General features: G+C 40.0%; 5 protein-coding genes across 5 annotated transcripts in view; 3 read left to right on the top strand and 2 right to left on the bottom strand.

The window, feature by feature from the left end:
• The first annotated feature begins 1,227 nt into the window (after positions 1-1,227).
• Positions 1,228-2,330, top strand: LOC137989301 (neuropeptide FF receptor 1-like). Its single transcript, XM_068835127.1, has one exon. The coding sequence runs from the start codon at positions 1,317-1,319 to the stop codon at positions 2,328-2,330; it is 1,014 nt and encodes a 337-aa protein (XP_068691228.1). The 5' UTR covers positions 1,228-1,316.
• A 2,690-nt stretch (positions 2,331-5,020) lies between these two features.
• LOC137989307 (tachykinin-like peptides receptor 86C) lies at positions 5,021-6,664 on the bottom strand. Its single transcript, XM_068835133.1, has one exon. The coding sequence runs from the start codon at positions 6,591-6,593 to the stop codon at positions 5,655-5,657; it is 939 nt and encodes a 312-aa protein (XP_068691234.1). The 5' UTR covers positions 6,594-6,664; the 3' UTR covers positions 5,021-5,654.
• Positions 6,665-8,216: 1,552 nt separating this feature from the next.
• LOC137989300 (neuropeptide FF receptor 1-like) lies at positions 8,217-9,158 on the top strand (the record flags this gene model as incomplete). Its single annotated transcript, XM_068835126.1, has 1 exon — positions 8,217-9,158. A coding segment is annotated over exon 1 (942 nt), but the record flags the coding sequence as incomplete, so codon positions are not given.
• A 2,968-nt stretch (positions 9,159-12,126) lies between these two features.
• LOC137989304 (tachykinin-like peptides receptor 86C) lies at positions 12,127-14,021 on the bottom strand. The gene has a single exon (XM_068835131.1). The coding sequence runs from the start codon at positions 13,581-13,583 to the stop codon at positions 12,645-12,647; it is 939 nt and encodes a 312-aa protein (XP_068691232.1). The 5' UTR covers positions 13,584-14,021; the 3' UTR covers positions 12,127-12,644.
• Positions 14,022-15,122: 1,101 nt separating this feature from the next.
• The window catches only part of LOC137989305 (neuropeptide FF receptor 1-like), a 2,331-nt gene continuing 150 nt past the window's right edge, over positions 15,123-17,303 (top strand). Inside the window, exon 1 of the mRNA XM_068835132.1 lies at positions 15,123-17,303. This exon is cut by the window's right edge and continues 150 nt beyond it. Coding sequence (XP_068691233.1) covers positions 15,181-16,194 — 1,014 coding nt within the window. The 5' untranslated portion in view covers positions 15,123-15,180 and the 3' untranslated portion in view covers positions 16,195-17,303.

The following is a 17,303-nucleotide window of genomic DNA, read 5'->3' as shown; positions in this document are numbered from 1 at the left end:
TAAAGTTTGCCCGAACTGACTTTAAGAGTTGCGTCAACTATCCTGTAGATTTCGAAGGAAAACGTTTAAGAAAAAACCTTACTAAGAAACATAGTCTCTTGTGTGTCTAAAGACAAGTGACCTCGAATATAATCCCGGCAGAGTAACTCGTTGCAAGGGGCACCCAACAAGAATATAGTTCAAAACCACTTAAACATAGCATTGTTAGAAGTATTTTAGTATGAAACAGTAGATATAGGCATATTTTTATGCCCTAAAAATTTTTCATCTGTTCGGATATCCTAGCGAAAAGTCTAGCGATCTGAAAACTATAGGGATCAAACCTTACCTTTTCGAAAGTTTTTGCCAGAAAAAAGGCTCCCGAAAATTCTAGGTGACTTTTTTGGAGTAACAATCCGTTAAAAATGGACAATTATGCAATTTTTCAGATGTTCGAAAATCCTAGGAGGGACAGGCAAGCAAAAAATTTTACAACAAATATTCCGAAAATTCTAGATCTCAAATCGTCTTCCGAAAAGATATTTTCCGAAAATTGACTTTGGGTGCCCCTGTCCTTGCCCATTCACAGACAACAAAGAATGGTACAGATTAATTATACATTCACCATAGCCACGGAATGCTAACTGAGTTAACTACACAAAAATTAATATACCCATGCGACCAATAGTCTATTCATTCTTGTGTGAATCCACTACTTATAAAATTACTAATTCTTGCATTCAAGGCCTACAATTCTGATATCGTTAACGGTTGTAGCAATATATTTCGTTCGGCGTCAACAGGGTTAGGGTTACGTAATAATAATAGGTAATAATGTGGGAGGCGCGGTGGCCTCATGGTTAGTGCGCTCGACTCCGGATCGAGTGGTCCGGCCTCAGGGCCTGGCCAGGGACATTGTGTTGCGTTCTTGGGCAAGACGTTTTACTCTCACGGTGCCTCTCCCCACCCAGGTGTATAAATGGGTACCGGCATAATGCTGGGGGTAATCCTGCGATGGACTAGCATCCCATCCAGAGGGGAGCATAAATGCTCCTAGTCGCTTCATGCTACGGAAACCGGAGATAAGCGCCGGCCTTAATGGTGCCTTCAGGCTCGTAACAGAGACTTTACTTTTTAATACGACATTCAAAGTCCGTTTTAGGATATTTGCTTTGCATTAATTAATTTCTTGCAAGATCGATTTGCTCAGTGAGACATGTTTTTGAAGCGTCGCAGGCAGATGTTATTTGGCACTGACGTGCAGCCCTTGCCACGCACTTTCAATTGATCTCAACGAGAAAGGCTTTTCAGCAAACGGAAGCACTTTCATTGTTTTCATGCACACAATGGCCCTTTCGGCTACGGACATTTTAGAAGCAGCCGCGCTTGCCTTAATATTCACGCTCACTATAGTGGGTAACCTCGCAGTAAGCATCGTCCTCATAAAATATCGAAGAATCTTCATTAAAAATCGACCAACGTATCAGTTTATACTGAACATGGTACTTTCTGATCTGCTCGTTGGTCTTTTGACGATGCCATTTGAATTTATCAGTCTTCTTCTCAATCAATGGACCTTTGGACGGACGGCGTGCAAGATAATAGAGTTTATCGAAATTGCTGTCTTGGGAACCGCTGTCTTCACTCATGCCTTGATCGCATTCGATCGATATCGCAGCTTGGCTCGTCCATATCTGCCTAAGATGGAGACAAGACTTGTGAAGAAACTGATTATCTTGTCATGGGCTTTCCCCGCCTTTATATCGTGTCCTTATCTGTATATGTTTGAAATATCACAAACGGATTCTAACAAGGCCTGCACGCCAAATTCAATTCCGATACAGTGGCTAGATACTTTATACGAAGCCGTAGAATTTGTGACTATCCGTATGATACCTTTTGTAGTCTTGTGGTGGTGTTATTTTCACGTGGCTCGAATAATGTTTGGAGTAAGCCCAGCGGTGTCAGTTACTGACGGTGTTACGCGAGTATCTGTTATTTTCCAGAGCAAAAGGCGAGTGACACGAACCGCTGGCATGGTTGCAACAGCTTTTACTCTGTGCTGGCTTCCGACCTTCATTATGAATTTTGTGCGGGTAGTTTCAGCAACGGATCGTGTTCATCGGGGACACGTTCAGTTCGAAATTGCCATGTTTGGCGCATTTATCAATGAGGCCGTTAACCCTATTATCTACTGTGCATTTGATGGAAATATCAGAGCAAAACTTCGCCAAGGAAACCTGTGTAATCACATTGTAGACCTTTCTGGTTCAACAAATGAAGTTGGTCAAGCAAGAACCCACAACATCGCAACACATGACGAGAGAGTTCACATGGGATTCAGACCGTAGTCATTGATGCGATGCATACTACGCAAAGGCGATTCCCTAAAGTCGACTCTCAAGGGAACGACTGGCGACCACTACGGCGACGACAACCGCCGGCCGATTGGCACGGTTGAGCATCGGACTAGTGTCCGGCCAGACCAATACTCAGGGTCTTTAGATAACTTAGGAGAAATTGCTGCCTTAGTAATGACATCTGCAAATGGTTAGACTCTCTCTAGTCTTCTCGGATAAGGACGATAAACCCTAAGCCCCGCGTCTCACTGAACCCTTCAACATTCATAAAAGAACCCATGGCCACAAGCGATTCGCAAATAGTAGGGCGCCGAGTTCCCGGTGTTATAGTCTGTCCAACCAACATTTGACTTGATTTAAGTTAATTGTCACAGTGTCAGTTTACAGTGTCCCCAATTCGTGCTCAAACGCTAGAACGACTAGACATTGAAATAAAGTTCCTTTCATTTCCTTTCCCTCCCTCTGTTGTGTATATCGTGGCTCGGAGGGTTATTATTACTCGGAGATATTAGCTACAGGTACTCCGAGCTATAAAATCCGAGGATAAAGAAAGATATATGATATAGTATATAATAACGCCAAACGACATTAAACAAATATCGTTGATTAAATGAAGAAAAATAATCGCAAACGTGCATCGACGTGAATTCACCAAATTTGAGGTTTTTGCCGACGACAACATTAGCATACAAATGTGTATGAATTTTTCATTCTTTATTGGCACTCTGACATCGCTCTTACCAGTTTACTTTTTAAGTTAATTCACCCACATTGTACAACATGAACTCGAAATGGAATAATCGCGATAGACTTGCTAATGTGCAAAGTTATATTTTAAGGAGACGCGTTCGTCAACGTCGTTGTGGTAGACATTAATTAAAGTTCCTAATAAATCATCTCCACCAAGAACATGGCCATTTATTGTGAAACTGCACTGACGATCACCTCGAAAAAGGGAAATATTTGTGGTCTTTTTGAGAACGCATCTCTGCCTAGCTTAATGAGCGATGTGCTTTCGTGTCCCCGTAAATGTCCCGGGACAAAACAGGTGAAATAAAGCATTCAATTAACGTTTTTTGTTTTTGTTTTTTTGAAAACGTAGGAGTAACTTATGTCACGCAATCGTTTAGCACTTATCGTTGAAAATGAAATGATCTTAAAATTCCACACGTCATTAAAATCATAACCCACTAAATTCTGGCATTCTCGGCATCTACAAAGTTTTTTTCATTAATAGCTTTACTTTGTCCTTGTCTGTGAGATAAGGCAACCGTTTGCTATTGGAAATAAAAGTCTTACCTTTTCAAGTATTTTAAAAACTCCCTTTACTGTAATTTCGGTTATGTGAGCAAAATACCAAAATAATTATATTCCATGCATCGCAAAGCATTGAGGCACCTGCATATGATATAATAGAGCTGCGTCATAACTGATATTATTCTAGAGCACAGCAAGCCTTATCACCTATTTATGGACACAGATAATAGGCCATTTTCGAAATACCAAATATTTAGCTTGATAGTGAGGCAGTGAGGATAAAACAAGAATGAATGTGAAACATATTTGCAAATTATCCACTTCCGTTTGTATTTGTCCTCTAAACCTCTTTGCAAGCTGGATTTTAATATATCGAAATTGATATTATATTATTAAGCCCACTTCTCAGCGGTGTCAGTTTCAGAATGTTTTGGAATCAAAACTAGAAATTCCCAAAGGACTGTATGATTTCTAAATTCTTGACTGTTCCTTCGCTTGTTTTCGAGCAATTTGAGATTTTTTTGTCGAAATTTAATCGTGGAGAGTATGGCAAGGCACTGTATAGCATATGGATTAACCGAATTAGAAGTAACAAACCCAAATGCGCGAAACTACCGAGGAGAGACTTTCCATTCAACAATTTCTCTTGAAAAAAACTCTTCTTTTTTTCTTTTTTTTTTCCCGCATTTTGCGCACTAAATCTCCCTATGGGGATTGGCTGAGGACAGACACTAAGAACACAAGTTGATTCAGAAACAAAAACAGCCATTGATGATTGCGTTATAAAACGAGTTCATCATGCGAAATCACTTGGGTTATATGTCGATGACACCCTGTCTTGGTCCAAGCATATCAGTCGAGGAGATCTTTAAGAAAGTATCATAGGGGATCGGAGCATTGAAGAGCGTAAGACCTTTTGTTGATAGACGCACTGCCATTAAAATCCATCATTCTCCGACAGAGTCATATCTCTAGTCTGAGATGGCCGTGCTGTACATCTAGCATGCTTTAAAAGTTGCAAAATCGAGCTGCCAGAGTGATCACACAATCTAGCTATGACACGGAATCAAATTTTTAACTCGACGTTTTCGGTTGGAACAGGGTCTCTGTTAAAAGGACAAATGTTTAAAGCACTAAACAATCTAGTGCCTGACTATTTAACATGATTTTTTACAGACCGCGACTTTAGGAATAGAGAGAAAAGGCTAGCCATACCTAAACAACGGACGAACAAAATGAAGAGACGATAGCGGGGAAGTTCCCTAGGGATTTAACTTCCAGCGGAGCTGCGAACAGCAGGTACTCTTTGGGAATTCAAGAGGGATCTGGAAAGCTATGGTTTCTAACCCAGACTCATTACACGGTAGACATGTAAAACAGTTAGTTATATTTTCTTATTATTCTCATCGGAAAGGCCAGGACCATATTTTCGGTGCGGTTTTTCCTGTACCGCAAAATGCGCTATAGACGCACGTGGCAGATTTTCATTGGCGTAAAGATATGTGGTGGACAGCCTGGAAAAAATATTGATTGCTGTTCGAGTATTCAAATATGGTGAGTTGTTGTTGGATACACACACCGTTCTTTCAAGTGAATTCAGTTGACGGTGAATATTAAATCCATTCAAATGAACTCCAAAGTATTAATTAAGTTGTTATATACGCGGATTGTGACTTGCCATCTTCTACAAGCGAACAAAGTCCTTGTTGGAAAACAGAGGAGGAAGCGAAGAGAAAGTACCCGCAGTTGTTGTTAATCTTATTTCATGATTAGTTAAGTCTTTTTCTAAAGCATTCCAAAGTTTTTCTTCCATTTTTTTTTTTTAACCAAGAACTTAAAAGGCGAAATTGTCGTGTGAATACTAGCATTACGTTTAATACATTCACCCCAAAACACGACTTGACGGCTTACTTTTTTTCCTTACTTGTGAAAACCCTAAATCCTGCCATTATTTTTACGACCACGCGTTTTTTCAGGTGTTAAACATTAACTCGCCATGGGAGAGAATGAGAATAAATGGTGAGAACATTAAAGAAAACTTGTAGTTGAAAGTGGATTTTACTTGGGAGCTGACACACCACTGTTTCCATCAAGCTTGCACATTGCACGTAGGCGAACTTTTCCTTTTATATTCCCGTCGAACGAGCAGTAGATGATGGGGTTAATAGCCTCATTGATTAGAGTTCCAAACAAAGCAATTTCGCTCAAAAGGTGCCCACGATAGACATGGTCCGTACCTGCCACAATACGAAAAACATACACAATGAAGGTTGGAAGCCAGCACACAGTGAAAGTTATTGCAACTAAGCCAGCCGTCCGTGTCACTTGTCTTTTGCTCTTTAAAATGACGGAAAGCCGGGTTACATCACAAGCATCCGATACAGAGCGACTTCCCTGCCACATTATCCGAGTTACATGAAAATAACACCAACACAAGATCAGAAAGGGTATCAACAGGACGACGAAAAACTCGACGGCCTCGTATAGCTTATCCAACCACTTAATTGGAATCGTATTCGGAGTGCAAATCACATTGGAATCTGTAAGTGATATCTCGAACATGTACAGGTAGGGAGTTGAGACAAAGGCTGGTATAATCCACGACAAGATGAGCATTTTCCTTATCACTCTTGTCTCTATCTTAGGCAAGTAGGGATGAGCCAAGCTGCGATATCGATCGAATGCGATCAAGGCATGAGTGAAGACAGCGGTTCCCAAGACGGCAATTTCGATGAACTCTATTATCTTGCATGCCGTTCGTCCAAAGATCCATTCATTGAGAAGAACATTGATAAGTTCAAATGGCATCGTCAAAAGACCAACGACGAGATCAGAAATAACCATGTTCAGAATAAATTGATACGTTGGCCGATTTTTAAGGAGGAAGCTTCGATGCTTCACGAGAATCACGCTCACAATTCCGTTTCCCACCATCGTGACTATAAATATTACCGCAAGAAAGGTACCTTCGAAAATATCAACTGCTTTAAGAGCCATTCTACAACACAATAGGGAGGTTCCAATAAAACGGTTTTGGGAAAACAGTGCAGCAGGATACAAAACCTCAAATGAAAGCGGATCACAGTTATGTGTGCTGGTCAGACGAATCACATCTGCTTCGAAACACCATGGCAACTCGTGGTAGCACAGAATTCATGAATTCATAATACACAAAAGTAATTGCTTTTGGAGATTAAGTATAAATATCGTCATTAACAAAACTAAAAAAAGTTGCGTTCTCACCTCTTCCTGTCATCTTGAGTATTGCAACAATTTGTAATACCCTAATTAAAGAAGCTCTAGATTATATCAGTGATATATTGCCAAAGTGACGTCTGGTCTCGATGGAACAGAATTGACTCAGGAAGAAGCTGGCCGGCGATTTACCGATGTAAAGTGAAAATAAATCACGTTTGTATTATCTCCACCTTCGCAGATAAAATCATTATTCTGTGTCAGTCTCAATTGAAATTTGGTGTTTTACAAATAAAAAACGGATACGGGGATTTTCATATAAGGAGTACATTAGCATTAATGTCCGACTGTTTAAATATTTCTGGGGGTTACAATGCCTGACACTTTTTTGACCCGTTAATACGTTGTCTGCGACCGATAAAGTTTGCCCGAACTGACTTTAAAAGTTGTCTCAACTATCCTGAATATTTAGAAGGAAAACTTTTAAGAAAAAAACCTTACTAAGAAACATAGTCTCTAGTGTGTCTAGAGACAAGTGACTTCGAATATAATGCCGGCGGAGTAACTCCTTGCCAGGGGCACCCAACGAGAATATAGTTCAAAACCACTTAAACATAGCATTGTTAAAAGTATTTTAGTATTTAAACGGTAGATATAGGCATATTTTTATGCCCTAAAAATTTTTCATCAGTTCGGATTTCTTAGCGAAAAGTCTAGTGATCCGGAAACTATAGGGATCAAACCTTACCTTTTCGAAAAGTTTAGCCAGAAAAAAGGCACCCGAAAATTCTAGGTGACCTTTTTAGGGTAACAATCCGTTAAAAATGGACAATTATACAATTTTTCAGATGTTCGAAAATCCTAAGAGGGGCAGGCAAGCAAGACATTTTACAACAAATATTCCGAAAATTCTAGATGTCAAATCGTCTTCCGAACAGATATTTTCCTAAAATTGACGTTGGGTGCCCCTGTCCTTGTCCATTCACAGACAATAAAGAGTGGTACAGATTAATTATACATTCACCATAGCCAAGGAATTCTAACAGAGGTAACTACACAAAAATTAATATACCCATGCGACCAATAGTCTATTTATTCTTGTGCGAATCCACTACTTATGAAATTACTAATTCTTGCATCCAAGGCCTACAATTCTAATATCGTTAACGGTTGTAGCAATTTATTTCGTTCGACATTAACAGGGTTAGGGCTAGGTAATACGACATTCAAAGTCCATTTTAGGATATTTGCTTTGCATTAATTAATTTCTTGCAAGATCGATTTGCTCAGTGAGACATGTTTTCGAAGCGTCTTAGGCAGATGTTATTTGGCACTGAAGTGCAGCCCTTGCACGCACTTTCAATTGATTTCAACGAGAAAGGATTTTCAACAAACGGAAGCACTTTCATTGTTTTCATGCACACAATGGCCCTTTCGGCTACGGACATTTTAAAAGCAGCCGCGCTTGCCTTAATATTCACGCTCACTATAGTGGGTAACCTCGCAGTAAGCATCGTCCTCATAAAATATCGAAGAATCTTCATTAAAAATCGACCAACTTATCAGTTTATACTGAACATGGTACTTTCTGATCTGCTCGTTGGTCTTTTGACGATGCCATTTGAATTTATCAGTCTTCTTCTCAATGAATGGACCTTTGGACGGACGGCGTGCAAGATAATAGAGTTCATCGAAATTGCTGTCTTGGGAACCGCTGTCTTCACTCATGCCTTGATCGCATTCGATCGATATCGCAGCTTGGCTCGTCCATATCTGCCTAAGATGGAGACAAGACTTGTGAAGAAACTGATTATCTTGTCATGGGCTTTCCCCGCCTTTATATCGTGTCCATATCTGTATATGTTTGAAATATCACAAGCGGATTCTAACAAGACCGGCACGCCAAATTCAATTCTGATACAGTGGCTAGATACTTTATACGAAGCCGTAGAATTTGTGACTATCCGTATGATACCTTTTGTAGTCTTGTGCTGGTGTTATTTTCACGTGGTTCGCATAATGTGTGGGGTAAGCCCCGCGGTGTCAGTTACTGACGGTGTTACGCGAGTATCTGTTATTTTCCAAAGCAAAAGGCGAGTGACACGAACCGCTGGCATGGTTGCAACAGCCTTTACCCTGTGCTGGCTTCCGACCTTCATTATGAATTTTGTGCGGGTAGTTTCGGGAACGGATCGTGTTCATCGGGGACACGCTCTGTTCGAAACTGCCATGTTTGGCGCATTTATCAATGAGGCCGTTAACCCTATTATCTACTGTGCTTTTGACGGAAATATCAGAGCAAAACTTCGCCCAGGAAACCTGTGTTATTACAATGTAGACATTTCTGGCTCAACAAATGAAGTTGGTCAAGTAAGAACCCACAACATCGCAACACATGACGAGGGAGTTCACATGGGATTTAGACCGTAGTCATGGATGCGATGCATACTACGCAAAGGTGATTCCCTGAAGTCGACTCTCAAGGGACAACAATAGGGAGTCTATGAACGACTGACGACCGCTACGGCGACGACAACCGCCGGCCGATTGGCACGGTTGAGCATCGGACTACTGTCCGGCCAGACCAATACTCAGGGTCTTTAAATAACTTAGCAGAAATTGATGCCTTAGTAATGACATCTGCAAATGGTTAGACTCTCTCTAGTCTTCTCGGATAAGGACGATAAACCGTAAGCCCCGCGTCTCACTGAACCCTTCAACATTCATAAAAGAACCCATGGCCACAAGCGATTCGCAAATAGTAGGGCGCCGAGTTAACGGTGTTATAGTCTGTCCAACCAACATTTGACTTGATTTAAGTTAATTGTTACAGTGTTAGTTTACAGTGTCCCCAATTCGTGCTCCAACGCTAGAACGACTAGACATTGAAATAATATTTCCTCTCCTTCCCTCTGTTGTGTATATCATGGTTCGGAGGCTTATTATTACTCGGAGATATTAGCTACAGGTACTCCAAGCTATAAAATCCGAGGATAAAGAAAGATATATGATATGATATATAATAACGCCACACGACAATAAACAAATATCGTTGATTAAATGAAGAAAAATAATCGCAAACGTGCATCGACGTGAATTCACCAAATTTGAGGTTTTTGCCGACGACAACATAAGCATACAAATGTGTATGAATTTTTCATTTTATATTGGCACTCTGACATCGCTCTTACCAGTTTATTTTTAGGTTAATTCACCCACATTGTACAACATGAACTCGAAATGGAATAATCGCGATAAACTTGCGAATGTGCAAAGTTATATTTTAAGGAGACGTGTTCGTCAACGTCGTTGTGGTAGATCTTAATTAAAGTTCCTAATAAATCATGATCATCTCCACCAAGGGCAGGGTCTTTTATTGTGAAACTGCATTGACGATCAACTCGAAAAAGGGAAATATTTGTGGTCTTTTTGAGAACGTATCTCTGCATAGCTTAATTAATGCAGGGATGTGCTTTCGTGTCCCCGTAAAGTTCCGGACAAAACAGGTGAAATAAAGCATTCAATTAACTTTGTTTTTTTTTTTTTTTTTGGAAAACGTGGGAGTAACTTATGTCACGCAGTCGTTTAGTTCTTATCCATGGAAATGAAATGATCTTTTAATTCCACACATCATTAAAATCATAACAAACTAAATTCTGGCATTCTCGGCATCTACACAGCTTTTTTCATTGATAGCTTTAGTTTGTTTTTGGCCGTGAGATAAGGCAACGGTTTCCGTTTGGAAATTAAAGTCTTACCTTTTCAAGTATTTTAAAAACTCCCTTTACTGTAATTTCGGTTGCGTGAGCAAAATACCAAAATAGTTATATTCCTTGCGTCGCAAAGCACTGAGGCACCTGCATAAGATATAATAGAGCTGCGTCATAAATGATATTATTCTAGAGCACAGCAAGCCTTATGACGTATTTATTAACACAGATAATAGGCCATTTTCGAAATATCAAATATTTAGCTTGATAGTAAGGCAGTGAGGATAAAACAATAGAAACACTTAGGAATGAATGTGAAACATATTTGCGTATTATCCACTTCCCTTTGTATTTGTTCTCTAAACCTTTTTCCCAAGCTGGATTTTAATATATCGAAATTTATATTATATTATTAAGACTACTTCTCAGCGGTGTTAGTTTCAGAAGGTTTTCGAATCAAAACTAGAAATTCCCAAAGGACTGTGTGATTTCTAAATTCTTGACTATTCCTTTGCTTGTTTTCGAACAATTTGAGTTTTTTTTTGTCGAAAATAAATAGTGGAGAGTATGGCAAGGCACTGTATAGCATATGGATTAAACAAAGTAACAACCCCAAATGCGCGAAACTACCGAGGAGAGACTTTCCATTCAATAATTTCTTCTCAAAAGGTCTTCTTTTTTTCCCCCGCATTTTGCGCACTAAATCTCTCTATGGGGATTGGCTGAGGACAGACACTAAGAACACAAGTTGATTCAGAAATAAAAACAGCCATTGATGATAGAGTTATAAAACGAGTTAATCATGCGAAATCACTTGGGTTATATGTCGATGACACTCTGTCTTGGTCCCAGCATATCAGTCGAGGAGATCTTTAAAAAAGTATCATAGGGGATCGGAGCATTAAAGAGCATAAGACCTTTTGTTGATAGACGCACTGCCATTAAGATCCATGATTCTCCGACAGAGTCATTTCTCTAGTCTGGGAGGGCCATGCTGTAAATCTAGCATGCTTTAAAAGTTGCAAAATCGTGCTGCCAGAGTGATCACAAAATATAGCTATGACACGGAATCAAAATTTTAACTCGACGTTTTCGGTCGGAACAGGGTCTCTGTTAAAAGGACAAAGCAAGAAGCTAACATGATGTTTAAAGCACTAAACAATCTAGCGCCTGAATATTTAACATGAATTTTTAAGGACCGCGACTTTAGGAATAGAGAGAAAAGGCTACCCATACCTAAACCACGGACCAACAAAATGAAGAGGCCATAGCGGGGAAGTTCCCTTGATTAAACTTCCAGCGGAGCTGCGAACAGCAGGTACTCTTCGTGAATTCAAGAGCGATCTGGAAAGCTATGATTTCTAAGTCAGACTCATTACGCGGCAGACATGTAAAACAGTTAGTTATATTTTCTAATTATTCTGATCGGAAATGCCAGGACCATATTTTCGGTGAGGTTTTTCCTGTGCAGCAAAATGCGCTATCGACGCACGTGGCAGTTTTTCATTGGCGTAAAGAAATGTGGTGGACAGCATGGAAAAAAGATTGATTGCAGTTCGAGGATTCAAATATGGTGAGTTGTTGTTGTTGTTGTTGTTGTTTTTTTTTTTTGGGGGGGGGGGGGGTGGGCTCCACTGAGACGCTCAAAACACAAACGGATACACACACCGTTCTTTCAAGTGAATTCAGTTGATCATGAATCTTAAATCCATTCAAATGAACTCCAAAGTATTAATTAAGTTGTTATATATATGCGGACTGTGACTTGTCATCTTCTACAAGTCTTGTTGGAAAACAGAGGAGGAAGCGAAGAAAAAGTACCCGCAGTTGTTGTTAGTCTTATTTGATGATTAATTAAGTCTTTTTTTCTAAAACATTTCAAAGTTGTTCTTCCTTTTTTTTTTTTTAACCAAGAACTTAAAAGGCGAAATTGTCATGTGAATACTAGCATTGCGTTTAATACATTCACCCCAAACACACGACTTTTACGGCTTACTTTCTTTCCTTACTTGTAAAAACCCTAAATCCTGCCATTAATTCTACGACCACGCGTTTTTTCAGGTGTTAAATATTACCTCGTCATGGGAGAGAATGAGAATAAATGGTGAGAACGTTAAAAAAAACTTAGAGTTGAAAGTGGATTTTACTTGGGAACTGACAGACCAGTGTTTTCATCAAGCTTGCACATTGCACATAGGCGAAGTTTCCCTTTTATATTCCCGTCGAACGAGCAGTAGATGATGGGGTTAATAGCCTCATTGATAAGAGTTCCAAACAAAGCAATTTCGCTCAAAAGGTGCCCACGATAGACATGGTCCGTACCTGCCACAATACGAAAAACATACACAATGAAGGTTGGAAGCCAGCACAGAGTGAAAGTTATTGCAACTAAGCCAGCGGTCCGTGTCACTCGTCTTTTGCTCTTTGAAATGATGGAAAGCCGAGTTACATCACAAGCATCCGATACAGAGCGACTTCCCTGCCACGTTATACGAGCTACGTGAAAATAACACCAACACAAAATCAGAAAAGGTATACACAGGACGAGGGAAAACTCGACGGCCTCGTACAGTTTATCCAACCACTTAATTGGAATCGTATTCGGAGTGCAAATCAAATTGGAATCTGTAAGTGATATCTCAAACATGTACAGGTAGGGACTTGAGACAAAGGCTGGTATAATCCACGACAAGATGAGCATTTTTCTTACCACTCTTGTCTCTATCTTAGGCAAGTAGGGATGAGCCAAGCTGCGATATCGATCGAATGCGATCAGGGCATGATTGAAGACAGCGGTTCCCAAGACGGCAATTTCGATGAACTCTATTATCTTGCAAGCCGTTCGTCCAAAGATCCATTCATTGAGAAGAACATTGATAAGTTCAAATGGCATCGTCAAAAGACCAACGACGAGATCGGAAATTACCATGTTCAGAATAAACTGATACGTTGGCCGATTTTTAAGGAGGAAGCTTCGATGCTTCACGAGAATCACGCTCACAATTCCGTTTCCCACCATTGTGACTATAAATATTACCGCAAGAAAGGTACCTTCGAAAATATCAACTGCTTTAAGAGCCATTCTACAACACAATAGGGAGGTTCCAATAAAACGGTTTTGGGAAAACAGTGCAGCAGGATACAAAACCTCAAATGAAAGCGGATCACAGTTATGTGTGCTGGTCAGACGAATCACATCTGCTTCGAAACACCATGGCAACTCGTGGTAGCACAGAATTCATGAATTCATAATACACAAAAGTAATTGCTTTTGGAGATTAAGTATAAATATCATCATTAACAAAACTAAAAAAAGTTGCGTTCTCACCTCTTCCTGTCATCTTGAGTATTGCAACAATTTGTAATACCCTAATTAAAGAAGCTCTAGATTATATCAGTGATATATTGCCAAAGTGACGTCTGGTCTCGATGGAACAGAATTGACTCAGGAAGAAGGTGGCCGGCGAGTTATCGATGTAAAGTGAAGATAAATCACATTTGTATTATCTCCACCTTCGCAGATAAAATCATCATCCTGTGTCAGTCTCAATAAATTTGGTGTTTTACAAATGAAAAACAGATGTGGGGATTTTTATATAAGGAGTACATTAGCATTAATGTCCGACTGTTTAAGTATTTCTGATGGTTACAATGCCTGACGCTTTTTTGACCCGTTAATAGGTTGTCTGCGGCCGATAAAGTTTGCCCAAACTGACTTTAAAAGTTGTCTCACCTATCCTAAAGATTTGGATGGAAAACTTTGAAGGAAAAAAGGCTTACTACGGAAAGATAGTCTCTAGTGTGTCTAGAGACAAGTGACCTCGAATATAATGCCGGCGGAGTAACGCCTTGCCAGGGGCACCCAACGAGAATATAGTTGAAAAAAACTTAAACATAGCATTGTTGAAAGTATTTTAGTATTTTTAACGGTAGATATAGGCATATTTTTATCCCCAAAAATTTTTCATTTGTTCGGATTTCCAAGCGAAAAGTCTAGTGATCCGAAAACTATAGGGATCAAACTTTACCTTTTCGAAAATTTTAGCCAGAAAAAAGACTCCCGAAAATTCTAGGTGACCTTTTTAGGGTAACAATCCGTTAAAAATGGACAATTATACCATTTTTCAGATGTTCGAAAATCCTAGGAGGGGCGGGCAAGCAAGAAATTTTACAACAAATATTCCGAAAATTCTAGATCTCAAATCGTCTTCCGAACAGATATTTTCCTAAAATTGACTTTGGGTGCCCAGAGAATAAAGAATGGTACAGATTAATTATACATTCACCATAGCCACGGAATTCTAACTGAGGTAACTACACAAAGATTAATATACCCATGCGACCAATAGTCTATTCATTCTTGTGAGAATCCACTACTTATGAAATTACTAATTCTTGCATTCAAGAACTACAATTCTGATATCGTTAACGGTTGCAGCAATATATTTCGTTCGACGTTAACAGGGTTAGGGCTAGGTAATACGACATTCAAAGTCCGTTTTAGGATATTTGCTTTGCATTAATTAATTTCTTGCAATATCGATTTGCCCAGTGAGACATGTTTTCGAAGCGTCTCAGGCAGATGTTATTTGGCACTGAAGTGCAGCCCTTGCCACGCACTTCCAATTGATCTCAACGAGAAAGGATTTTCAACAAACGGAAGCACTTTCATTGTTTTCATGCACACAATGGCCCCTTCGGCTACGGACATTTTAAAAGCAGCCGCGCTTGCCTTGATATTCACGCTCACTATAGTGGGTAACCTCGCAGTAAGCATCGTCCTTATAAAATATCGAAGGATCCTCATTAAAAATCGACCAACGTATCAGTTTATACTAAACATGGTACTTTCTGATCTGCTCGTTGGTCTTTTGACGATGCCATTTGAATTTATCAGTCTTCTTCTCAATGAATGGACCTTTGGACGGACGGCTTGCAAGATAATAGAGTTCATCGAAATTGCTGTCTTGGGAACCGCTGTCTTTACTCATGCCTTGATCGCGTTCGACCGATATCGCAGCTTGGCTCGTCCATATCTGCCTAAAATGGAGACAAGAATTGTGAAGAAACTGATTATCTTGTCATGGGCTTTCCCCGCCTTTGTATCGTCTCCTTATCTGTATATGTTTGAAATATCACAAGCGGATTCTAACAAGGCCTGCACGCCAAATTCAATTCCGATACAGTGGCTAGATACTTTATACGAAGCCGTAGAATTTGTGACTATCCGTGTGATACCTTTTGTAGTCTTGTGCTGGTGTTATTTTCACGTGGCTCGCATAATGTGTGGAGTAAGCCCCGCGGTGTCAGTTACTGACGGTGTTACGCGAGTATCTGTTATTTTCCAGAGCAAAAGGCGAGTGACACGAACCGCTGGCATGGTTGCAACAGCTTTTACTCTGTGCTGGCTTCCGACCTTCATTATGAATTTTGTGCGAGTAGTTTCGGGAACGGATCGTGTTCATCGGGGACACGTTCTGTTCGAAATTGCCATGTTTTGCGCATTTATCAATGAGGCCGTTAACCCTATTATCTACTGTGCTTTTGACGGAAATATCAGAGCAAAACTTCGCCCAGGAAACCTCTGTAATCACATTGTAGACATTTCTGGTTCAACAAATGAAGTTGGTGAAGTAAGAACCCACAACATCGCAACACATGACGAGGGAGTTCACATGGGATTTAGACCGTAGTCATGGATGCGATGCATACTAGTACGCAAAGGCGATTTCCTGAAGTCGACTCCCAAGGGACAAAAATAGGGAGTTTATGAAAGACTGACCACCGCTACGGCGACGACAACCGCCGGCCGATTGGCACGGTTGAGCATCGGACTACTGTCCGGCCAGACCAATACTCAGGGTCGTTAAATAAGTTAGGAGAAATTGCTGCCTTAGTAATGACATCTGCAAATGGTTAGACTCTCTCTAGTCTTCTCGGATAAGGACAATAAACCGTAAGCCCCGGGTCTCACTGAACCCTTCAACATTCATAAAAGAACCCATGGCCACAAGCGACTCGCAAATAGTAGGGCGCCGAGTTCCCGGTGTTATAGTCTGTCCAACCAACATTTGACTTGATTTGAGTTAATTTTTAATTTCAGTTTACAGTGTCCCCAATTCGTGCTTCAGCGCTAGAACAAGTAGACATTGAAATAAAGTTCCTTTAATTTCCTTTCCTCCCCTCTGTTGTGTATATCGAAGTTCGGAGGGTAATTACTCGGAGATTTTAGCTACAGGTACTCCAAGCTACTCTAAAATCCGAGGGTAAAGAAAGATATATGATAAGATATATAATAACGCCACACGACAATAAACAAATATCTTTGATTAAAAGAAGAAAAATAATCGCAAACGTGCATCGACGTAAAATCACCAAACTTGAGGTTTTTGCCGACGACAACATAAGCATACAAATGTGTATGAATATTTCATTTAATATTGGCACTCTGTCATTGCTCTTACCAGTTTAATTTATTTTTAGGTTAATTCACCCACATTGTTACAACATGAACTCGAAATGGAATAATCGCGATAGACTTGCGAATGTGCAAAGTTATATTTTGAGAAGACGTGTTCGTCAACGTCGTTGTGGTAGATCTTAATTAAAGTTCCTAATAAATCATCTCCACCAAGGGCAGGGTCTTTTATTGTGAAACTGCATTGACGATCAACTCGAAAAAGGGAAATATTTGTGGTCTTTTTGAGAACGTATCTCTGCATAGCTTAATTAATGCAGGGATGTGCTTTCGTGTCCCCGTAAAGTTCCGGACAAAACAGGTGAAATAAAGCATTCAATTAAC

The sequence above is a fragment of the Montipora foliosa genome, unplaced genomic scaffold, assembly GCF_036669935.1.
Source record: "Montipora foliosa isolate CH-2021 unplaced genomic scaffold, ASM3666993v2 scaffold_451, whole genome shotgun sequence".
Lineage (NCBI taxonomy): Eukaryota > Metazoa > Cnidaria > Anthozoa > Scleractinia > Acroporidae > Montipora > Montipora foliosa.
This window is presented reverse-complemented; position numbering and strand designations above follow the sequence as displayed.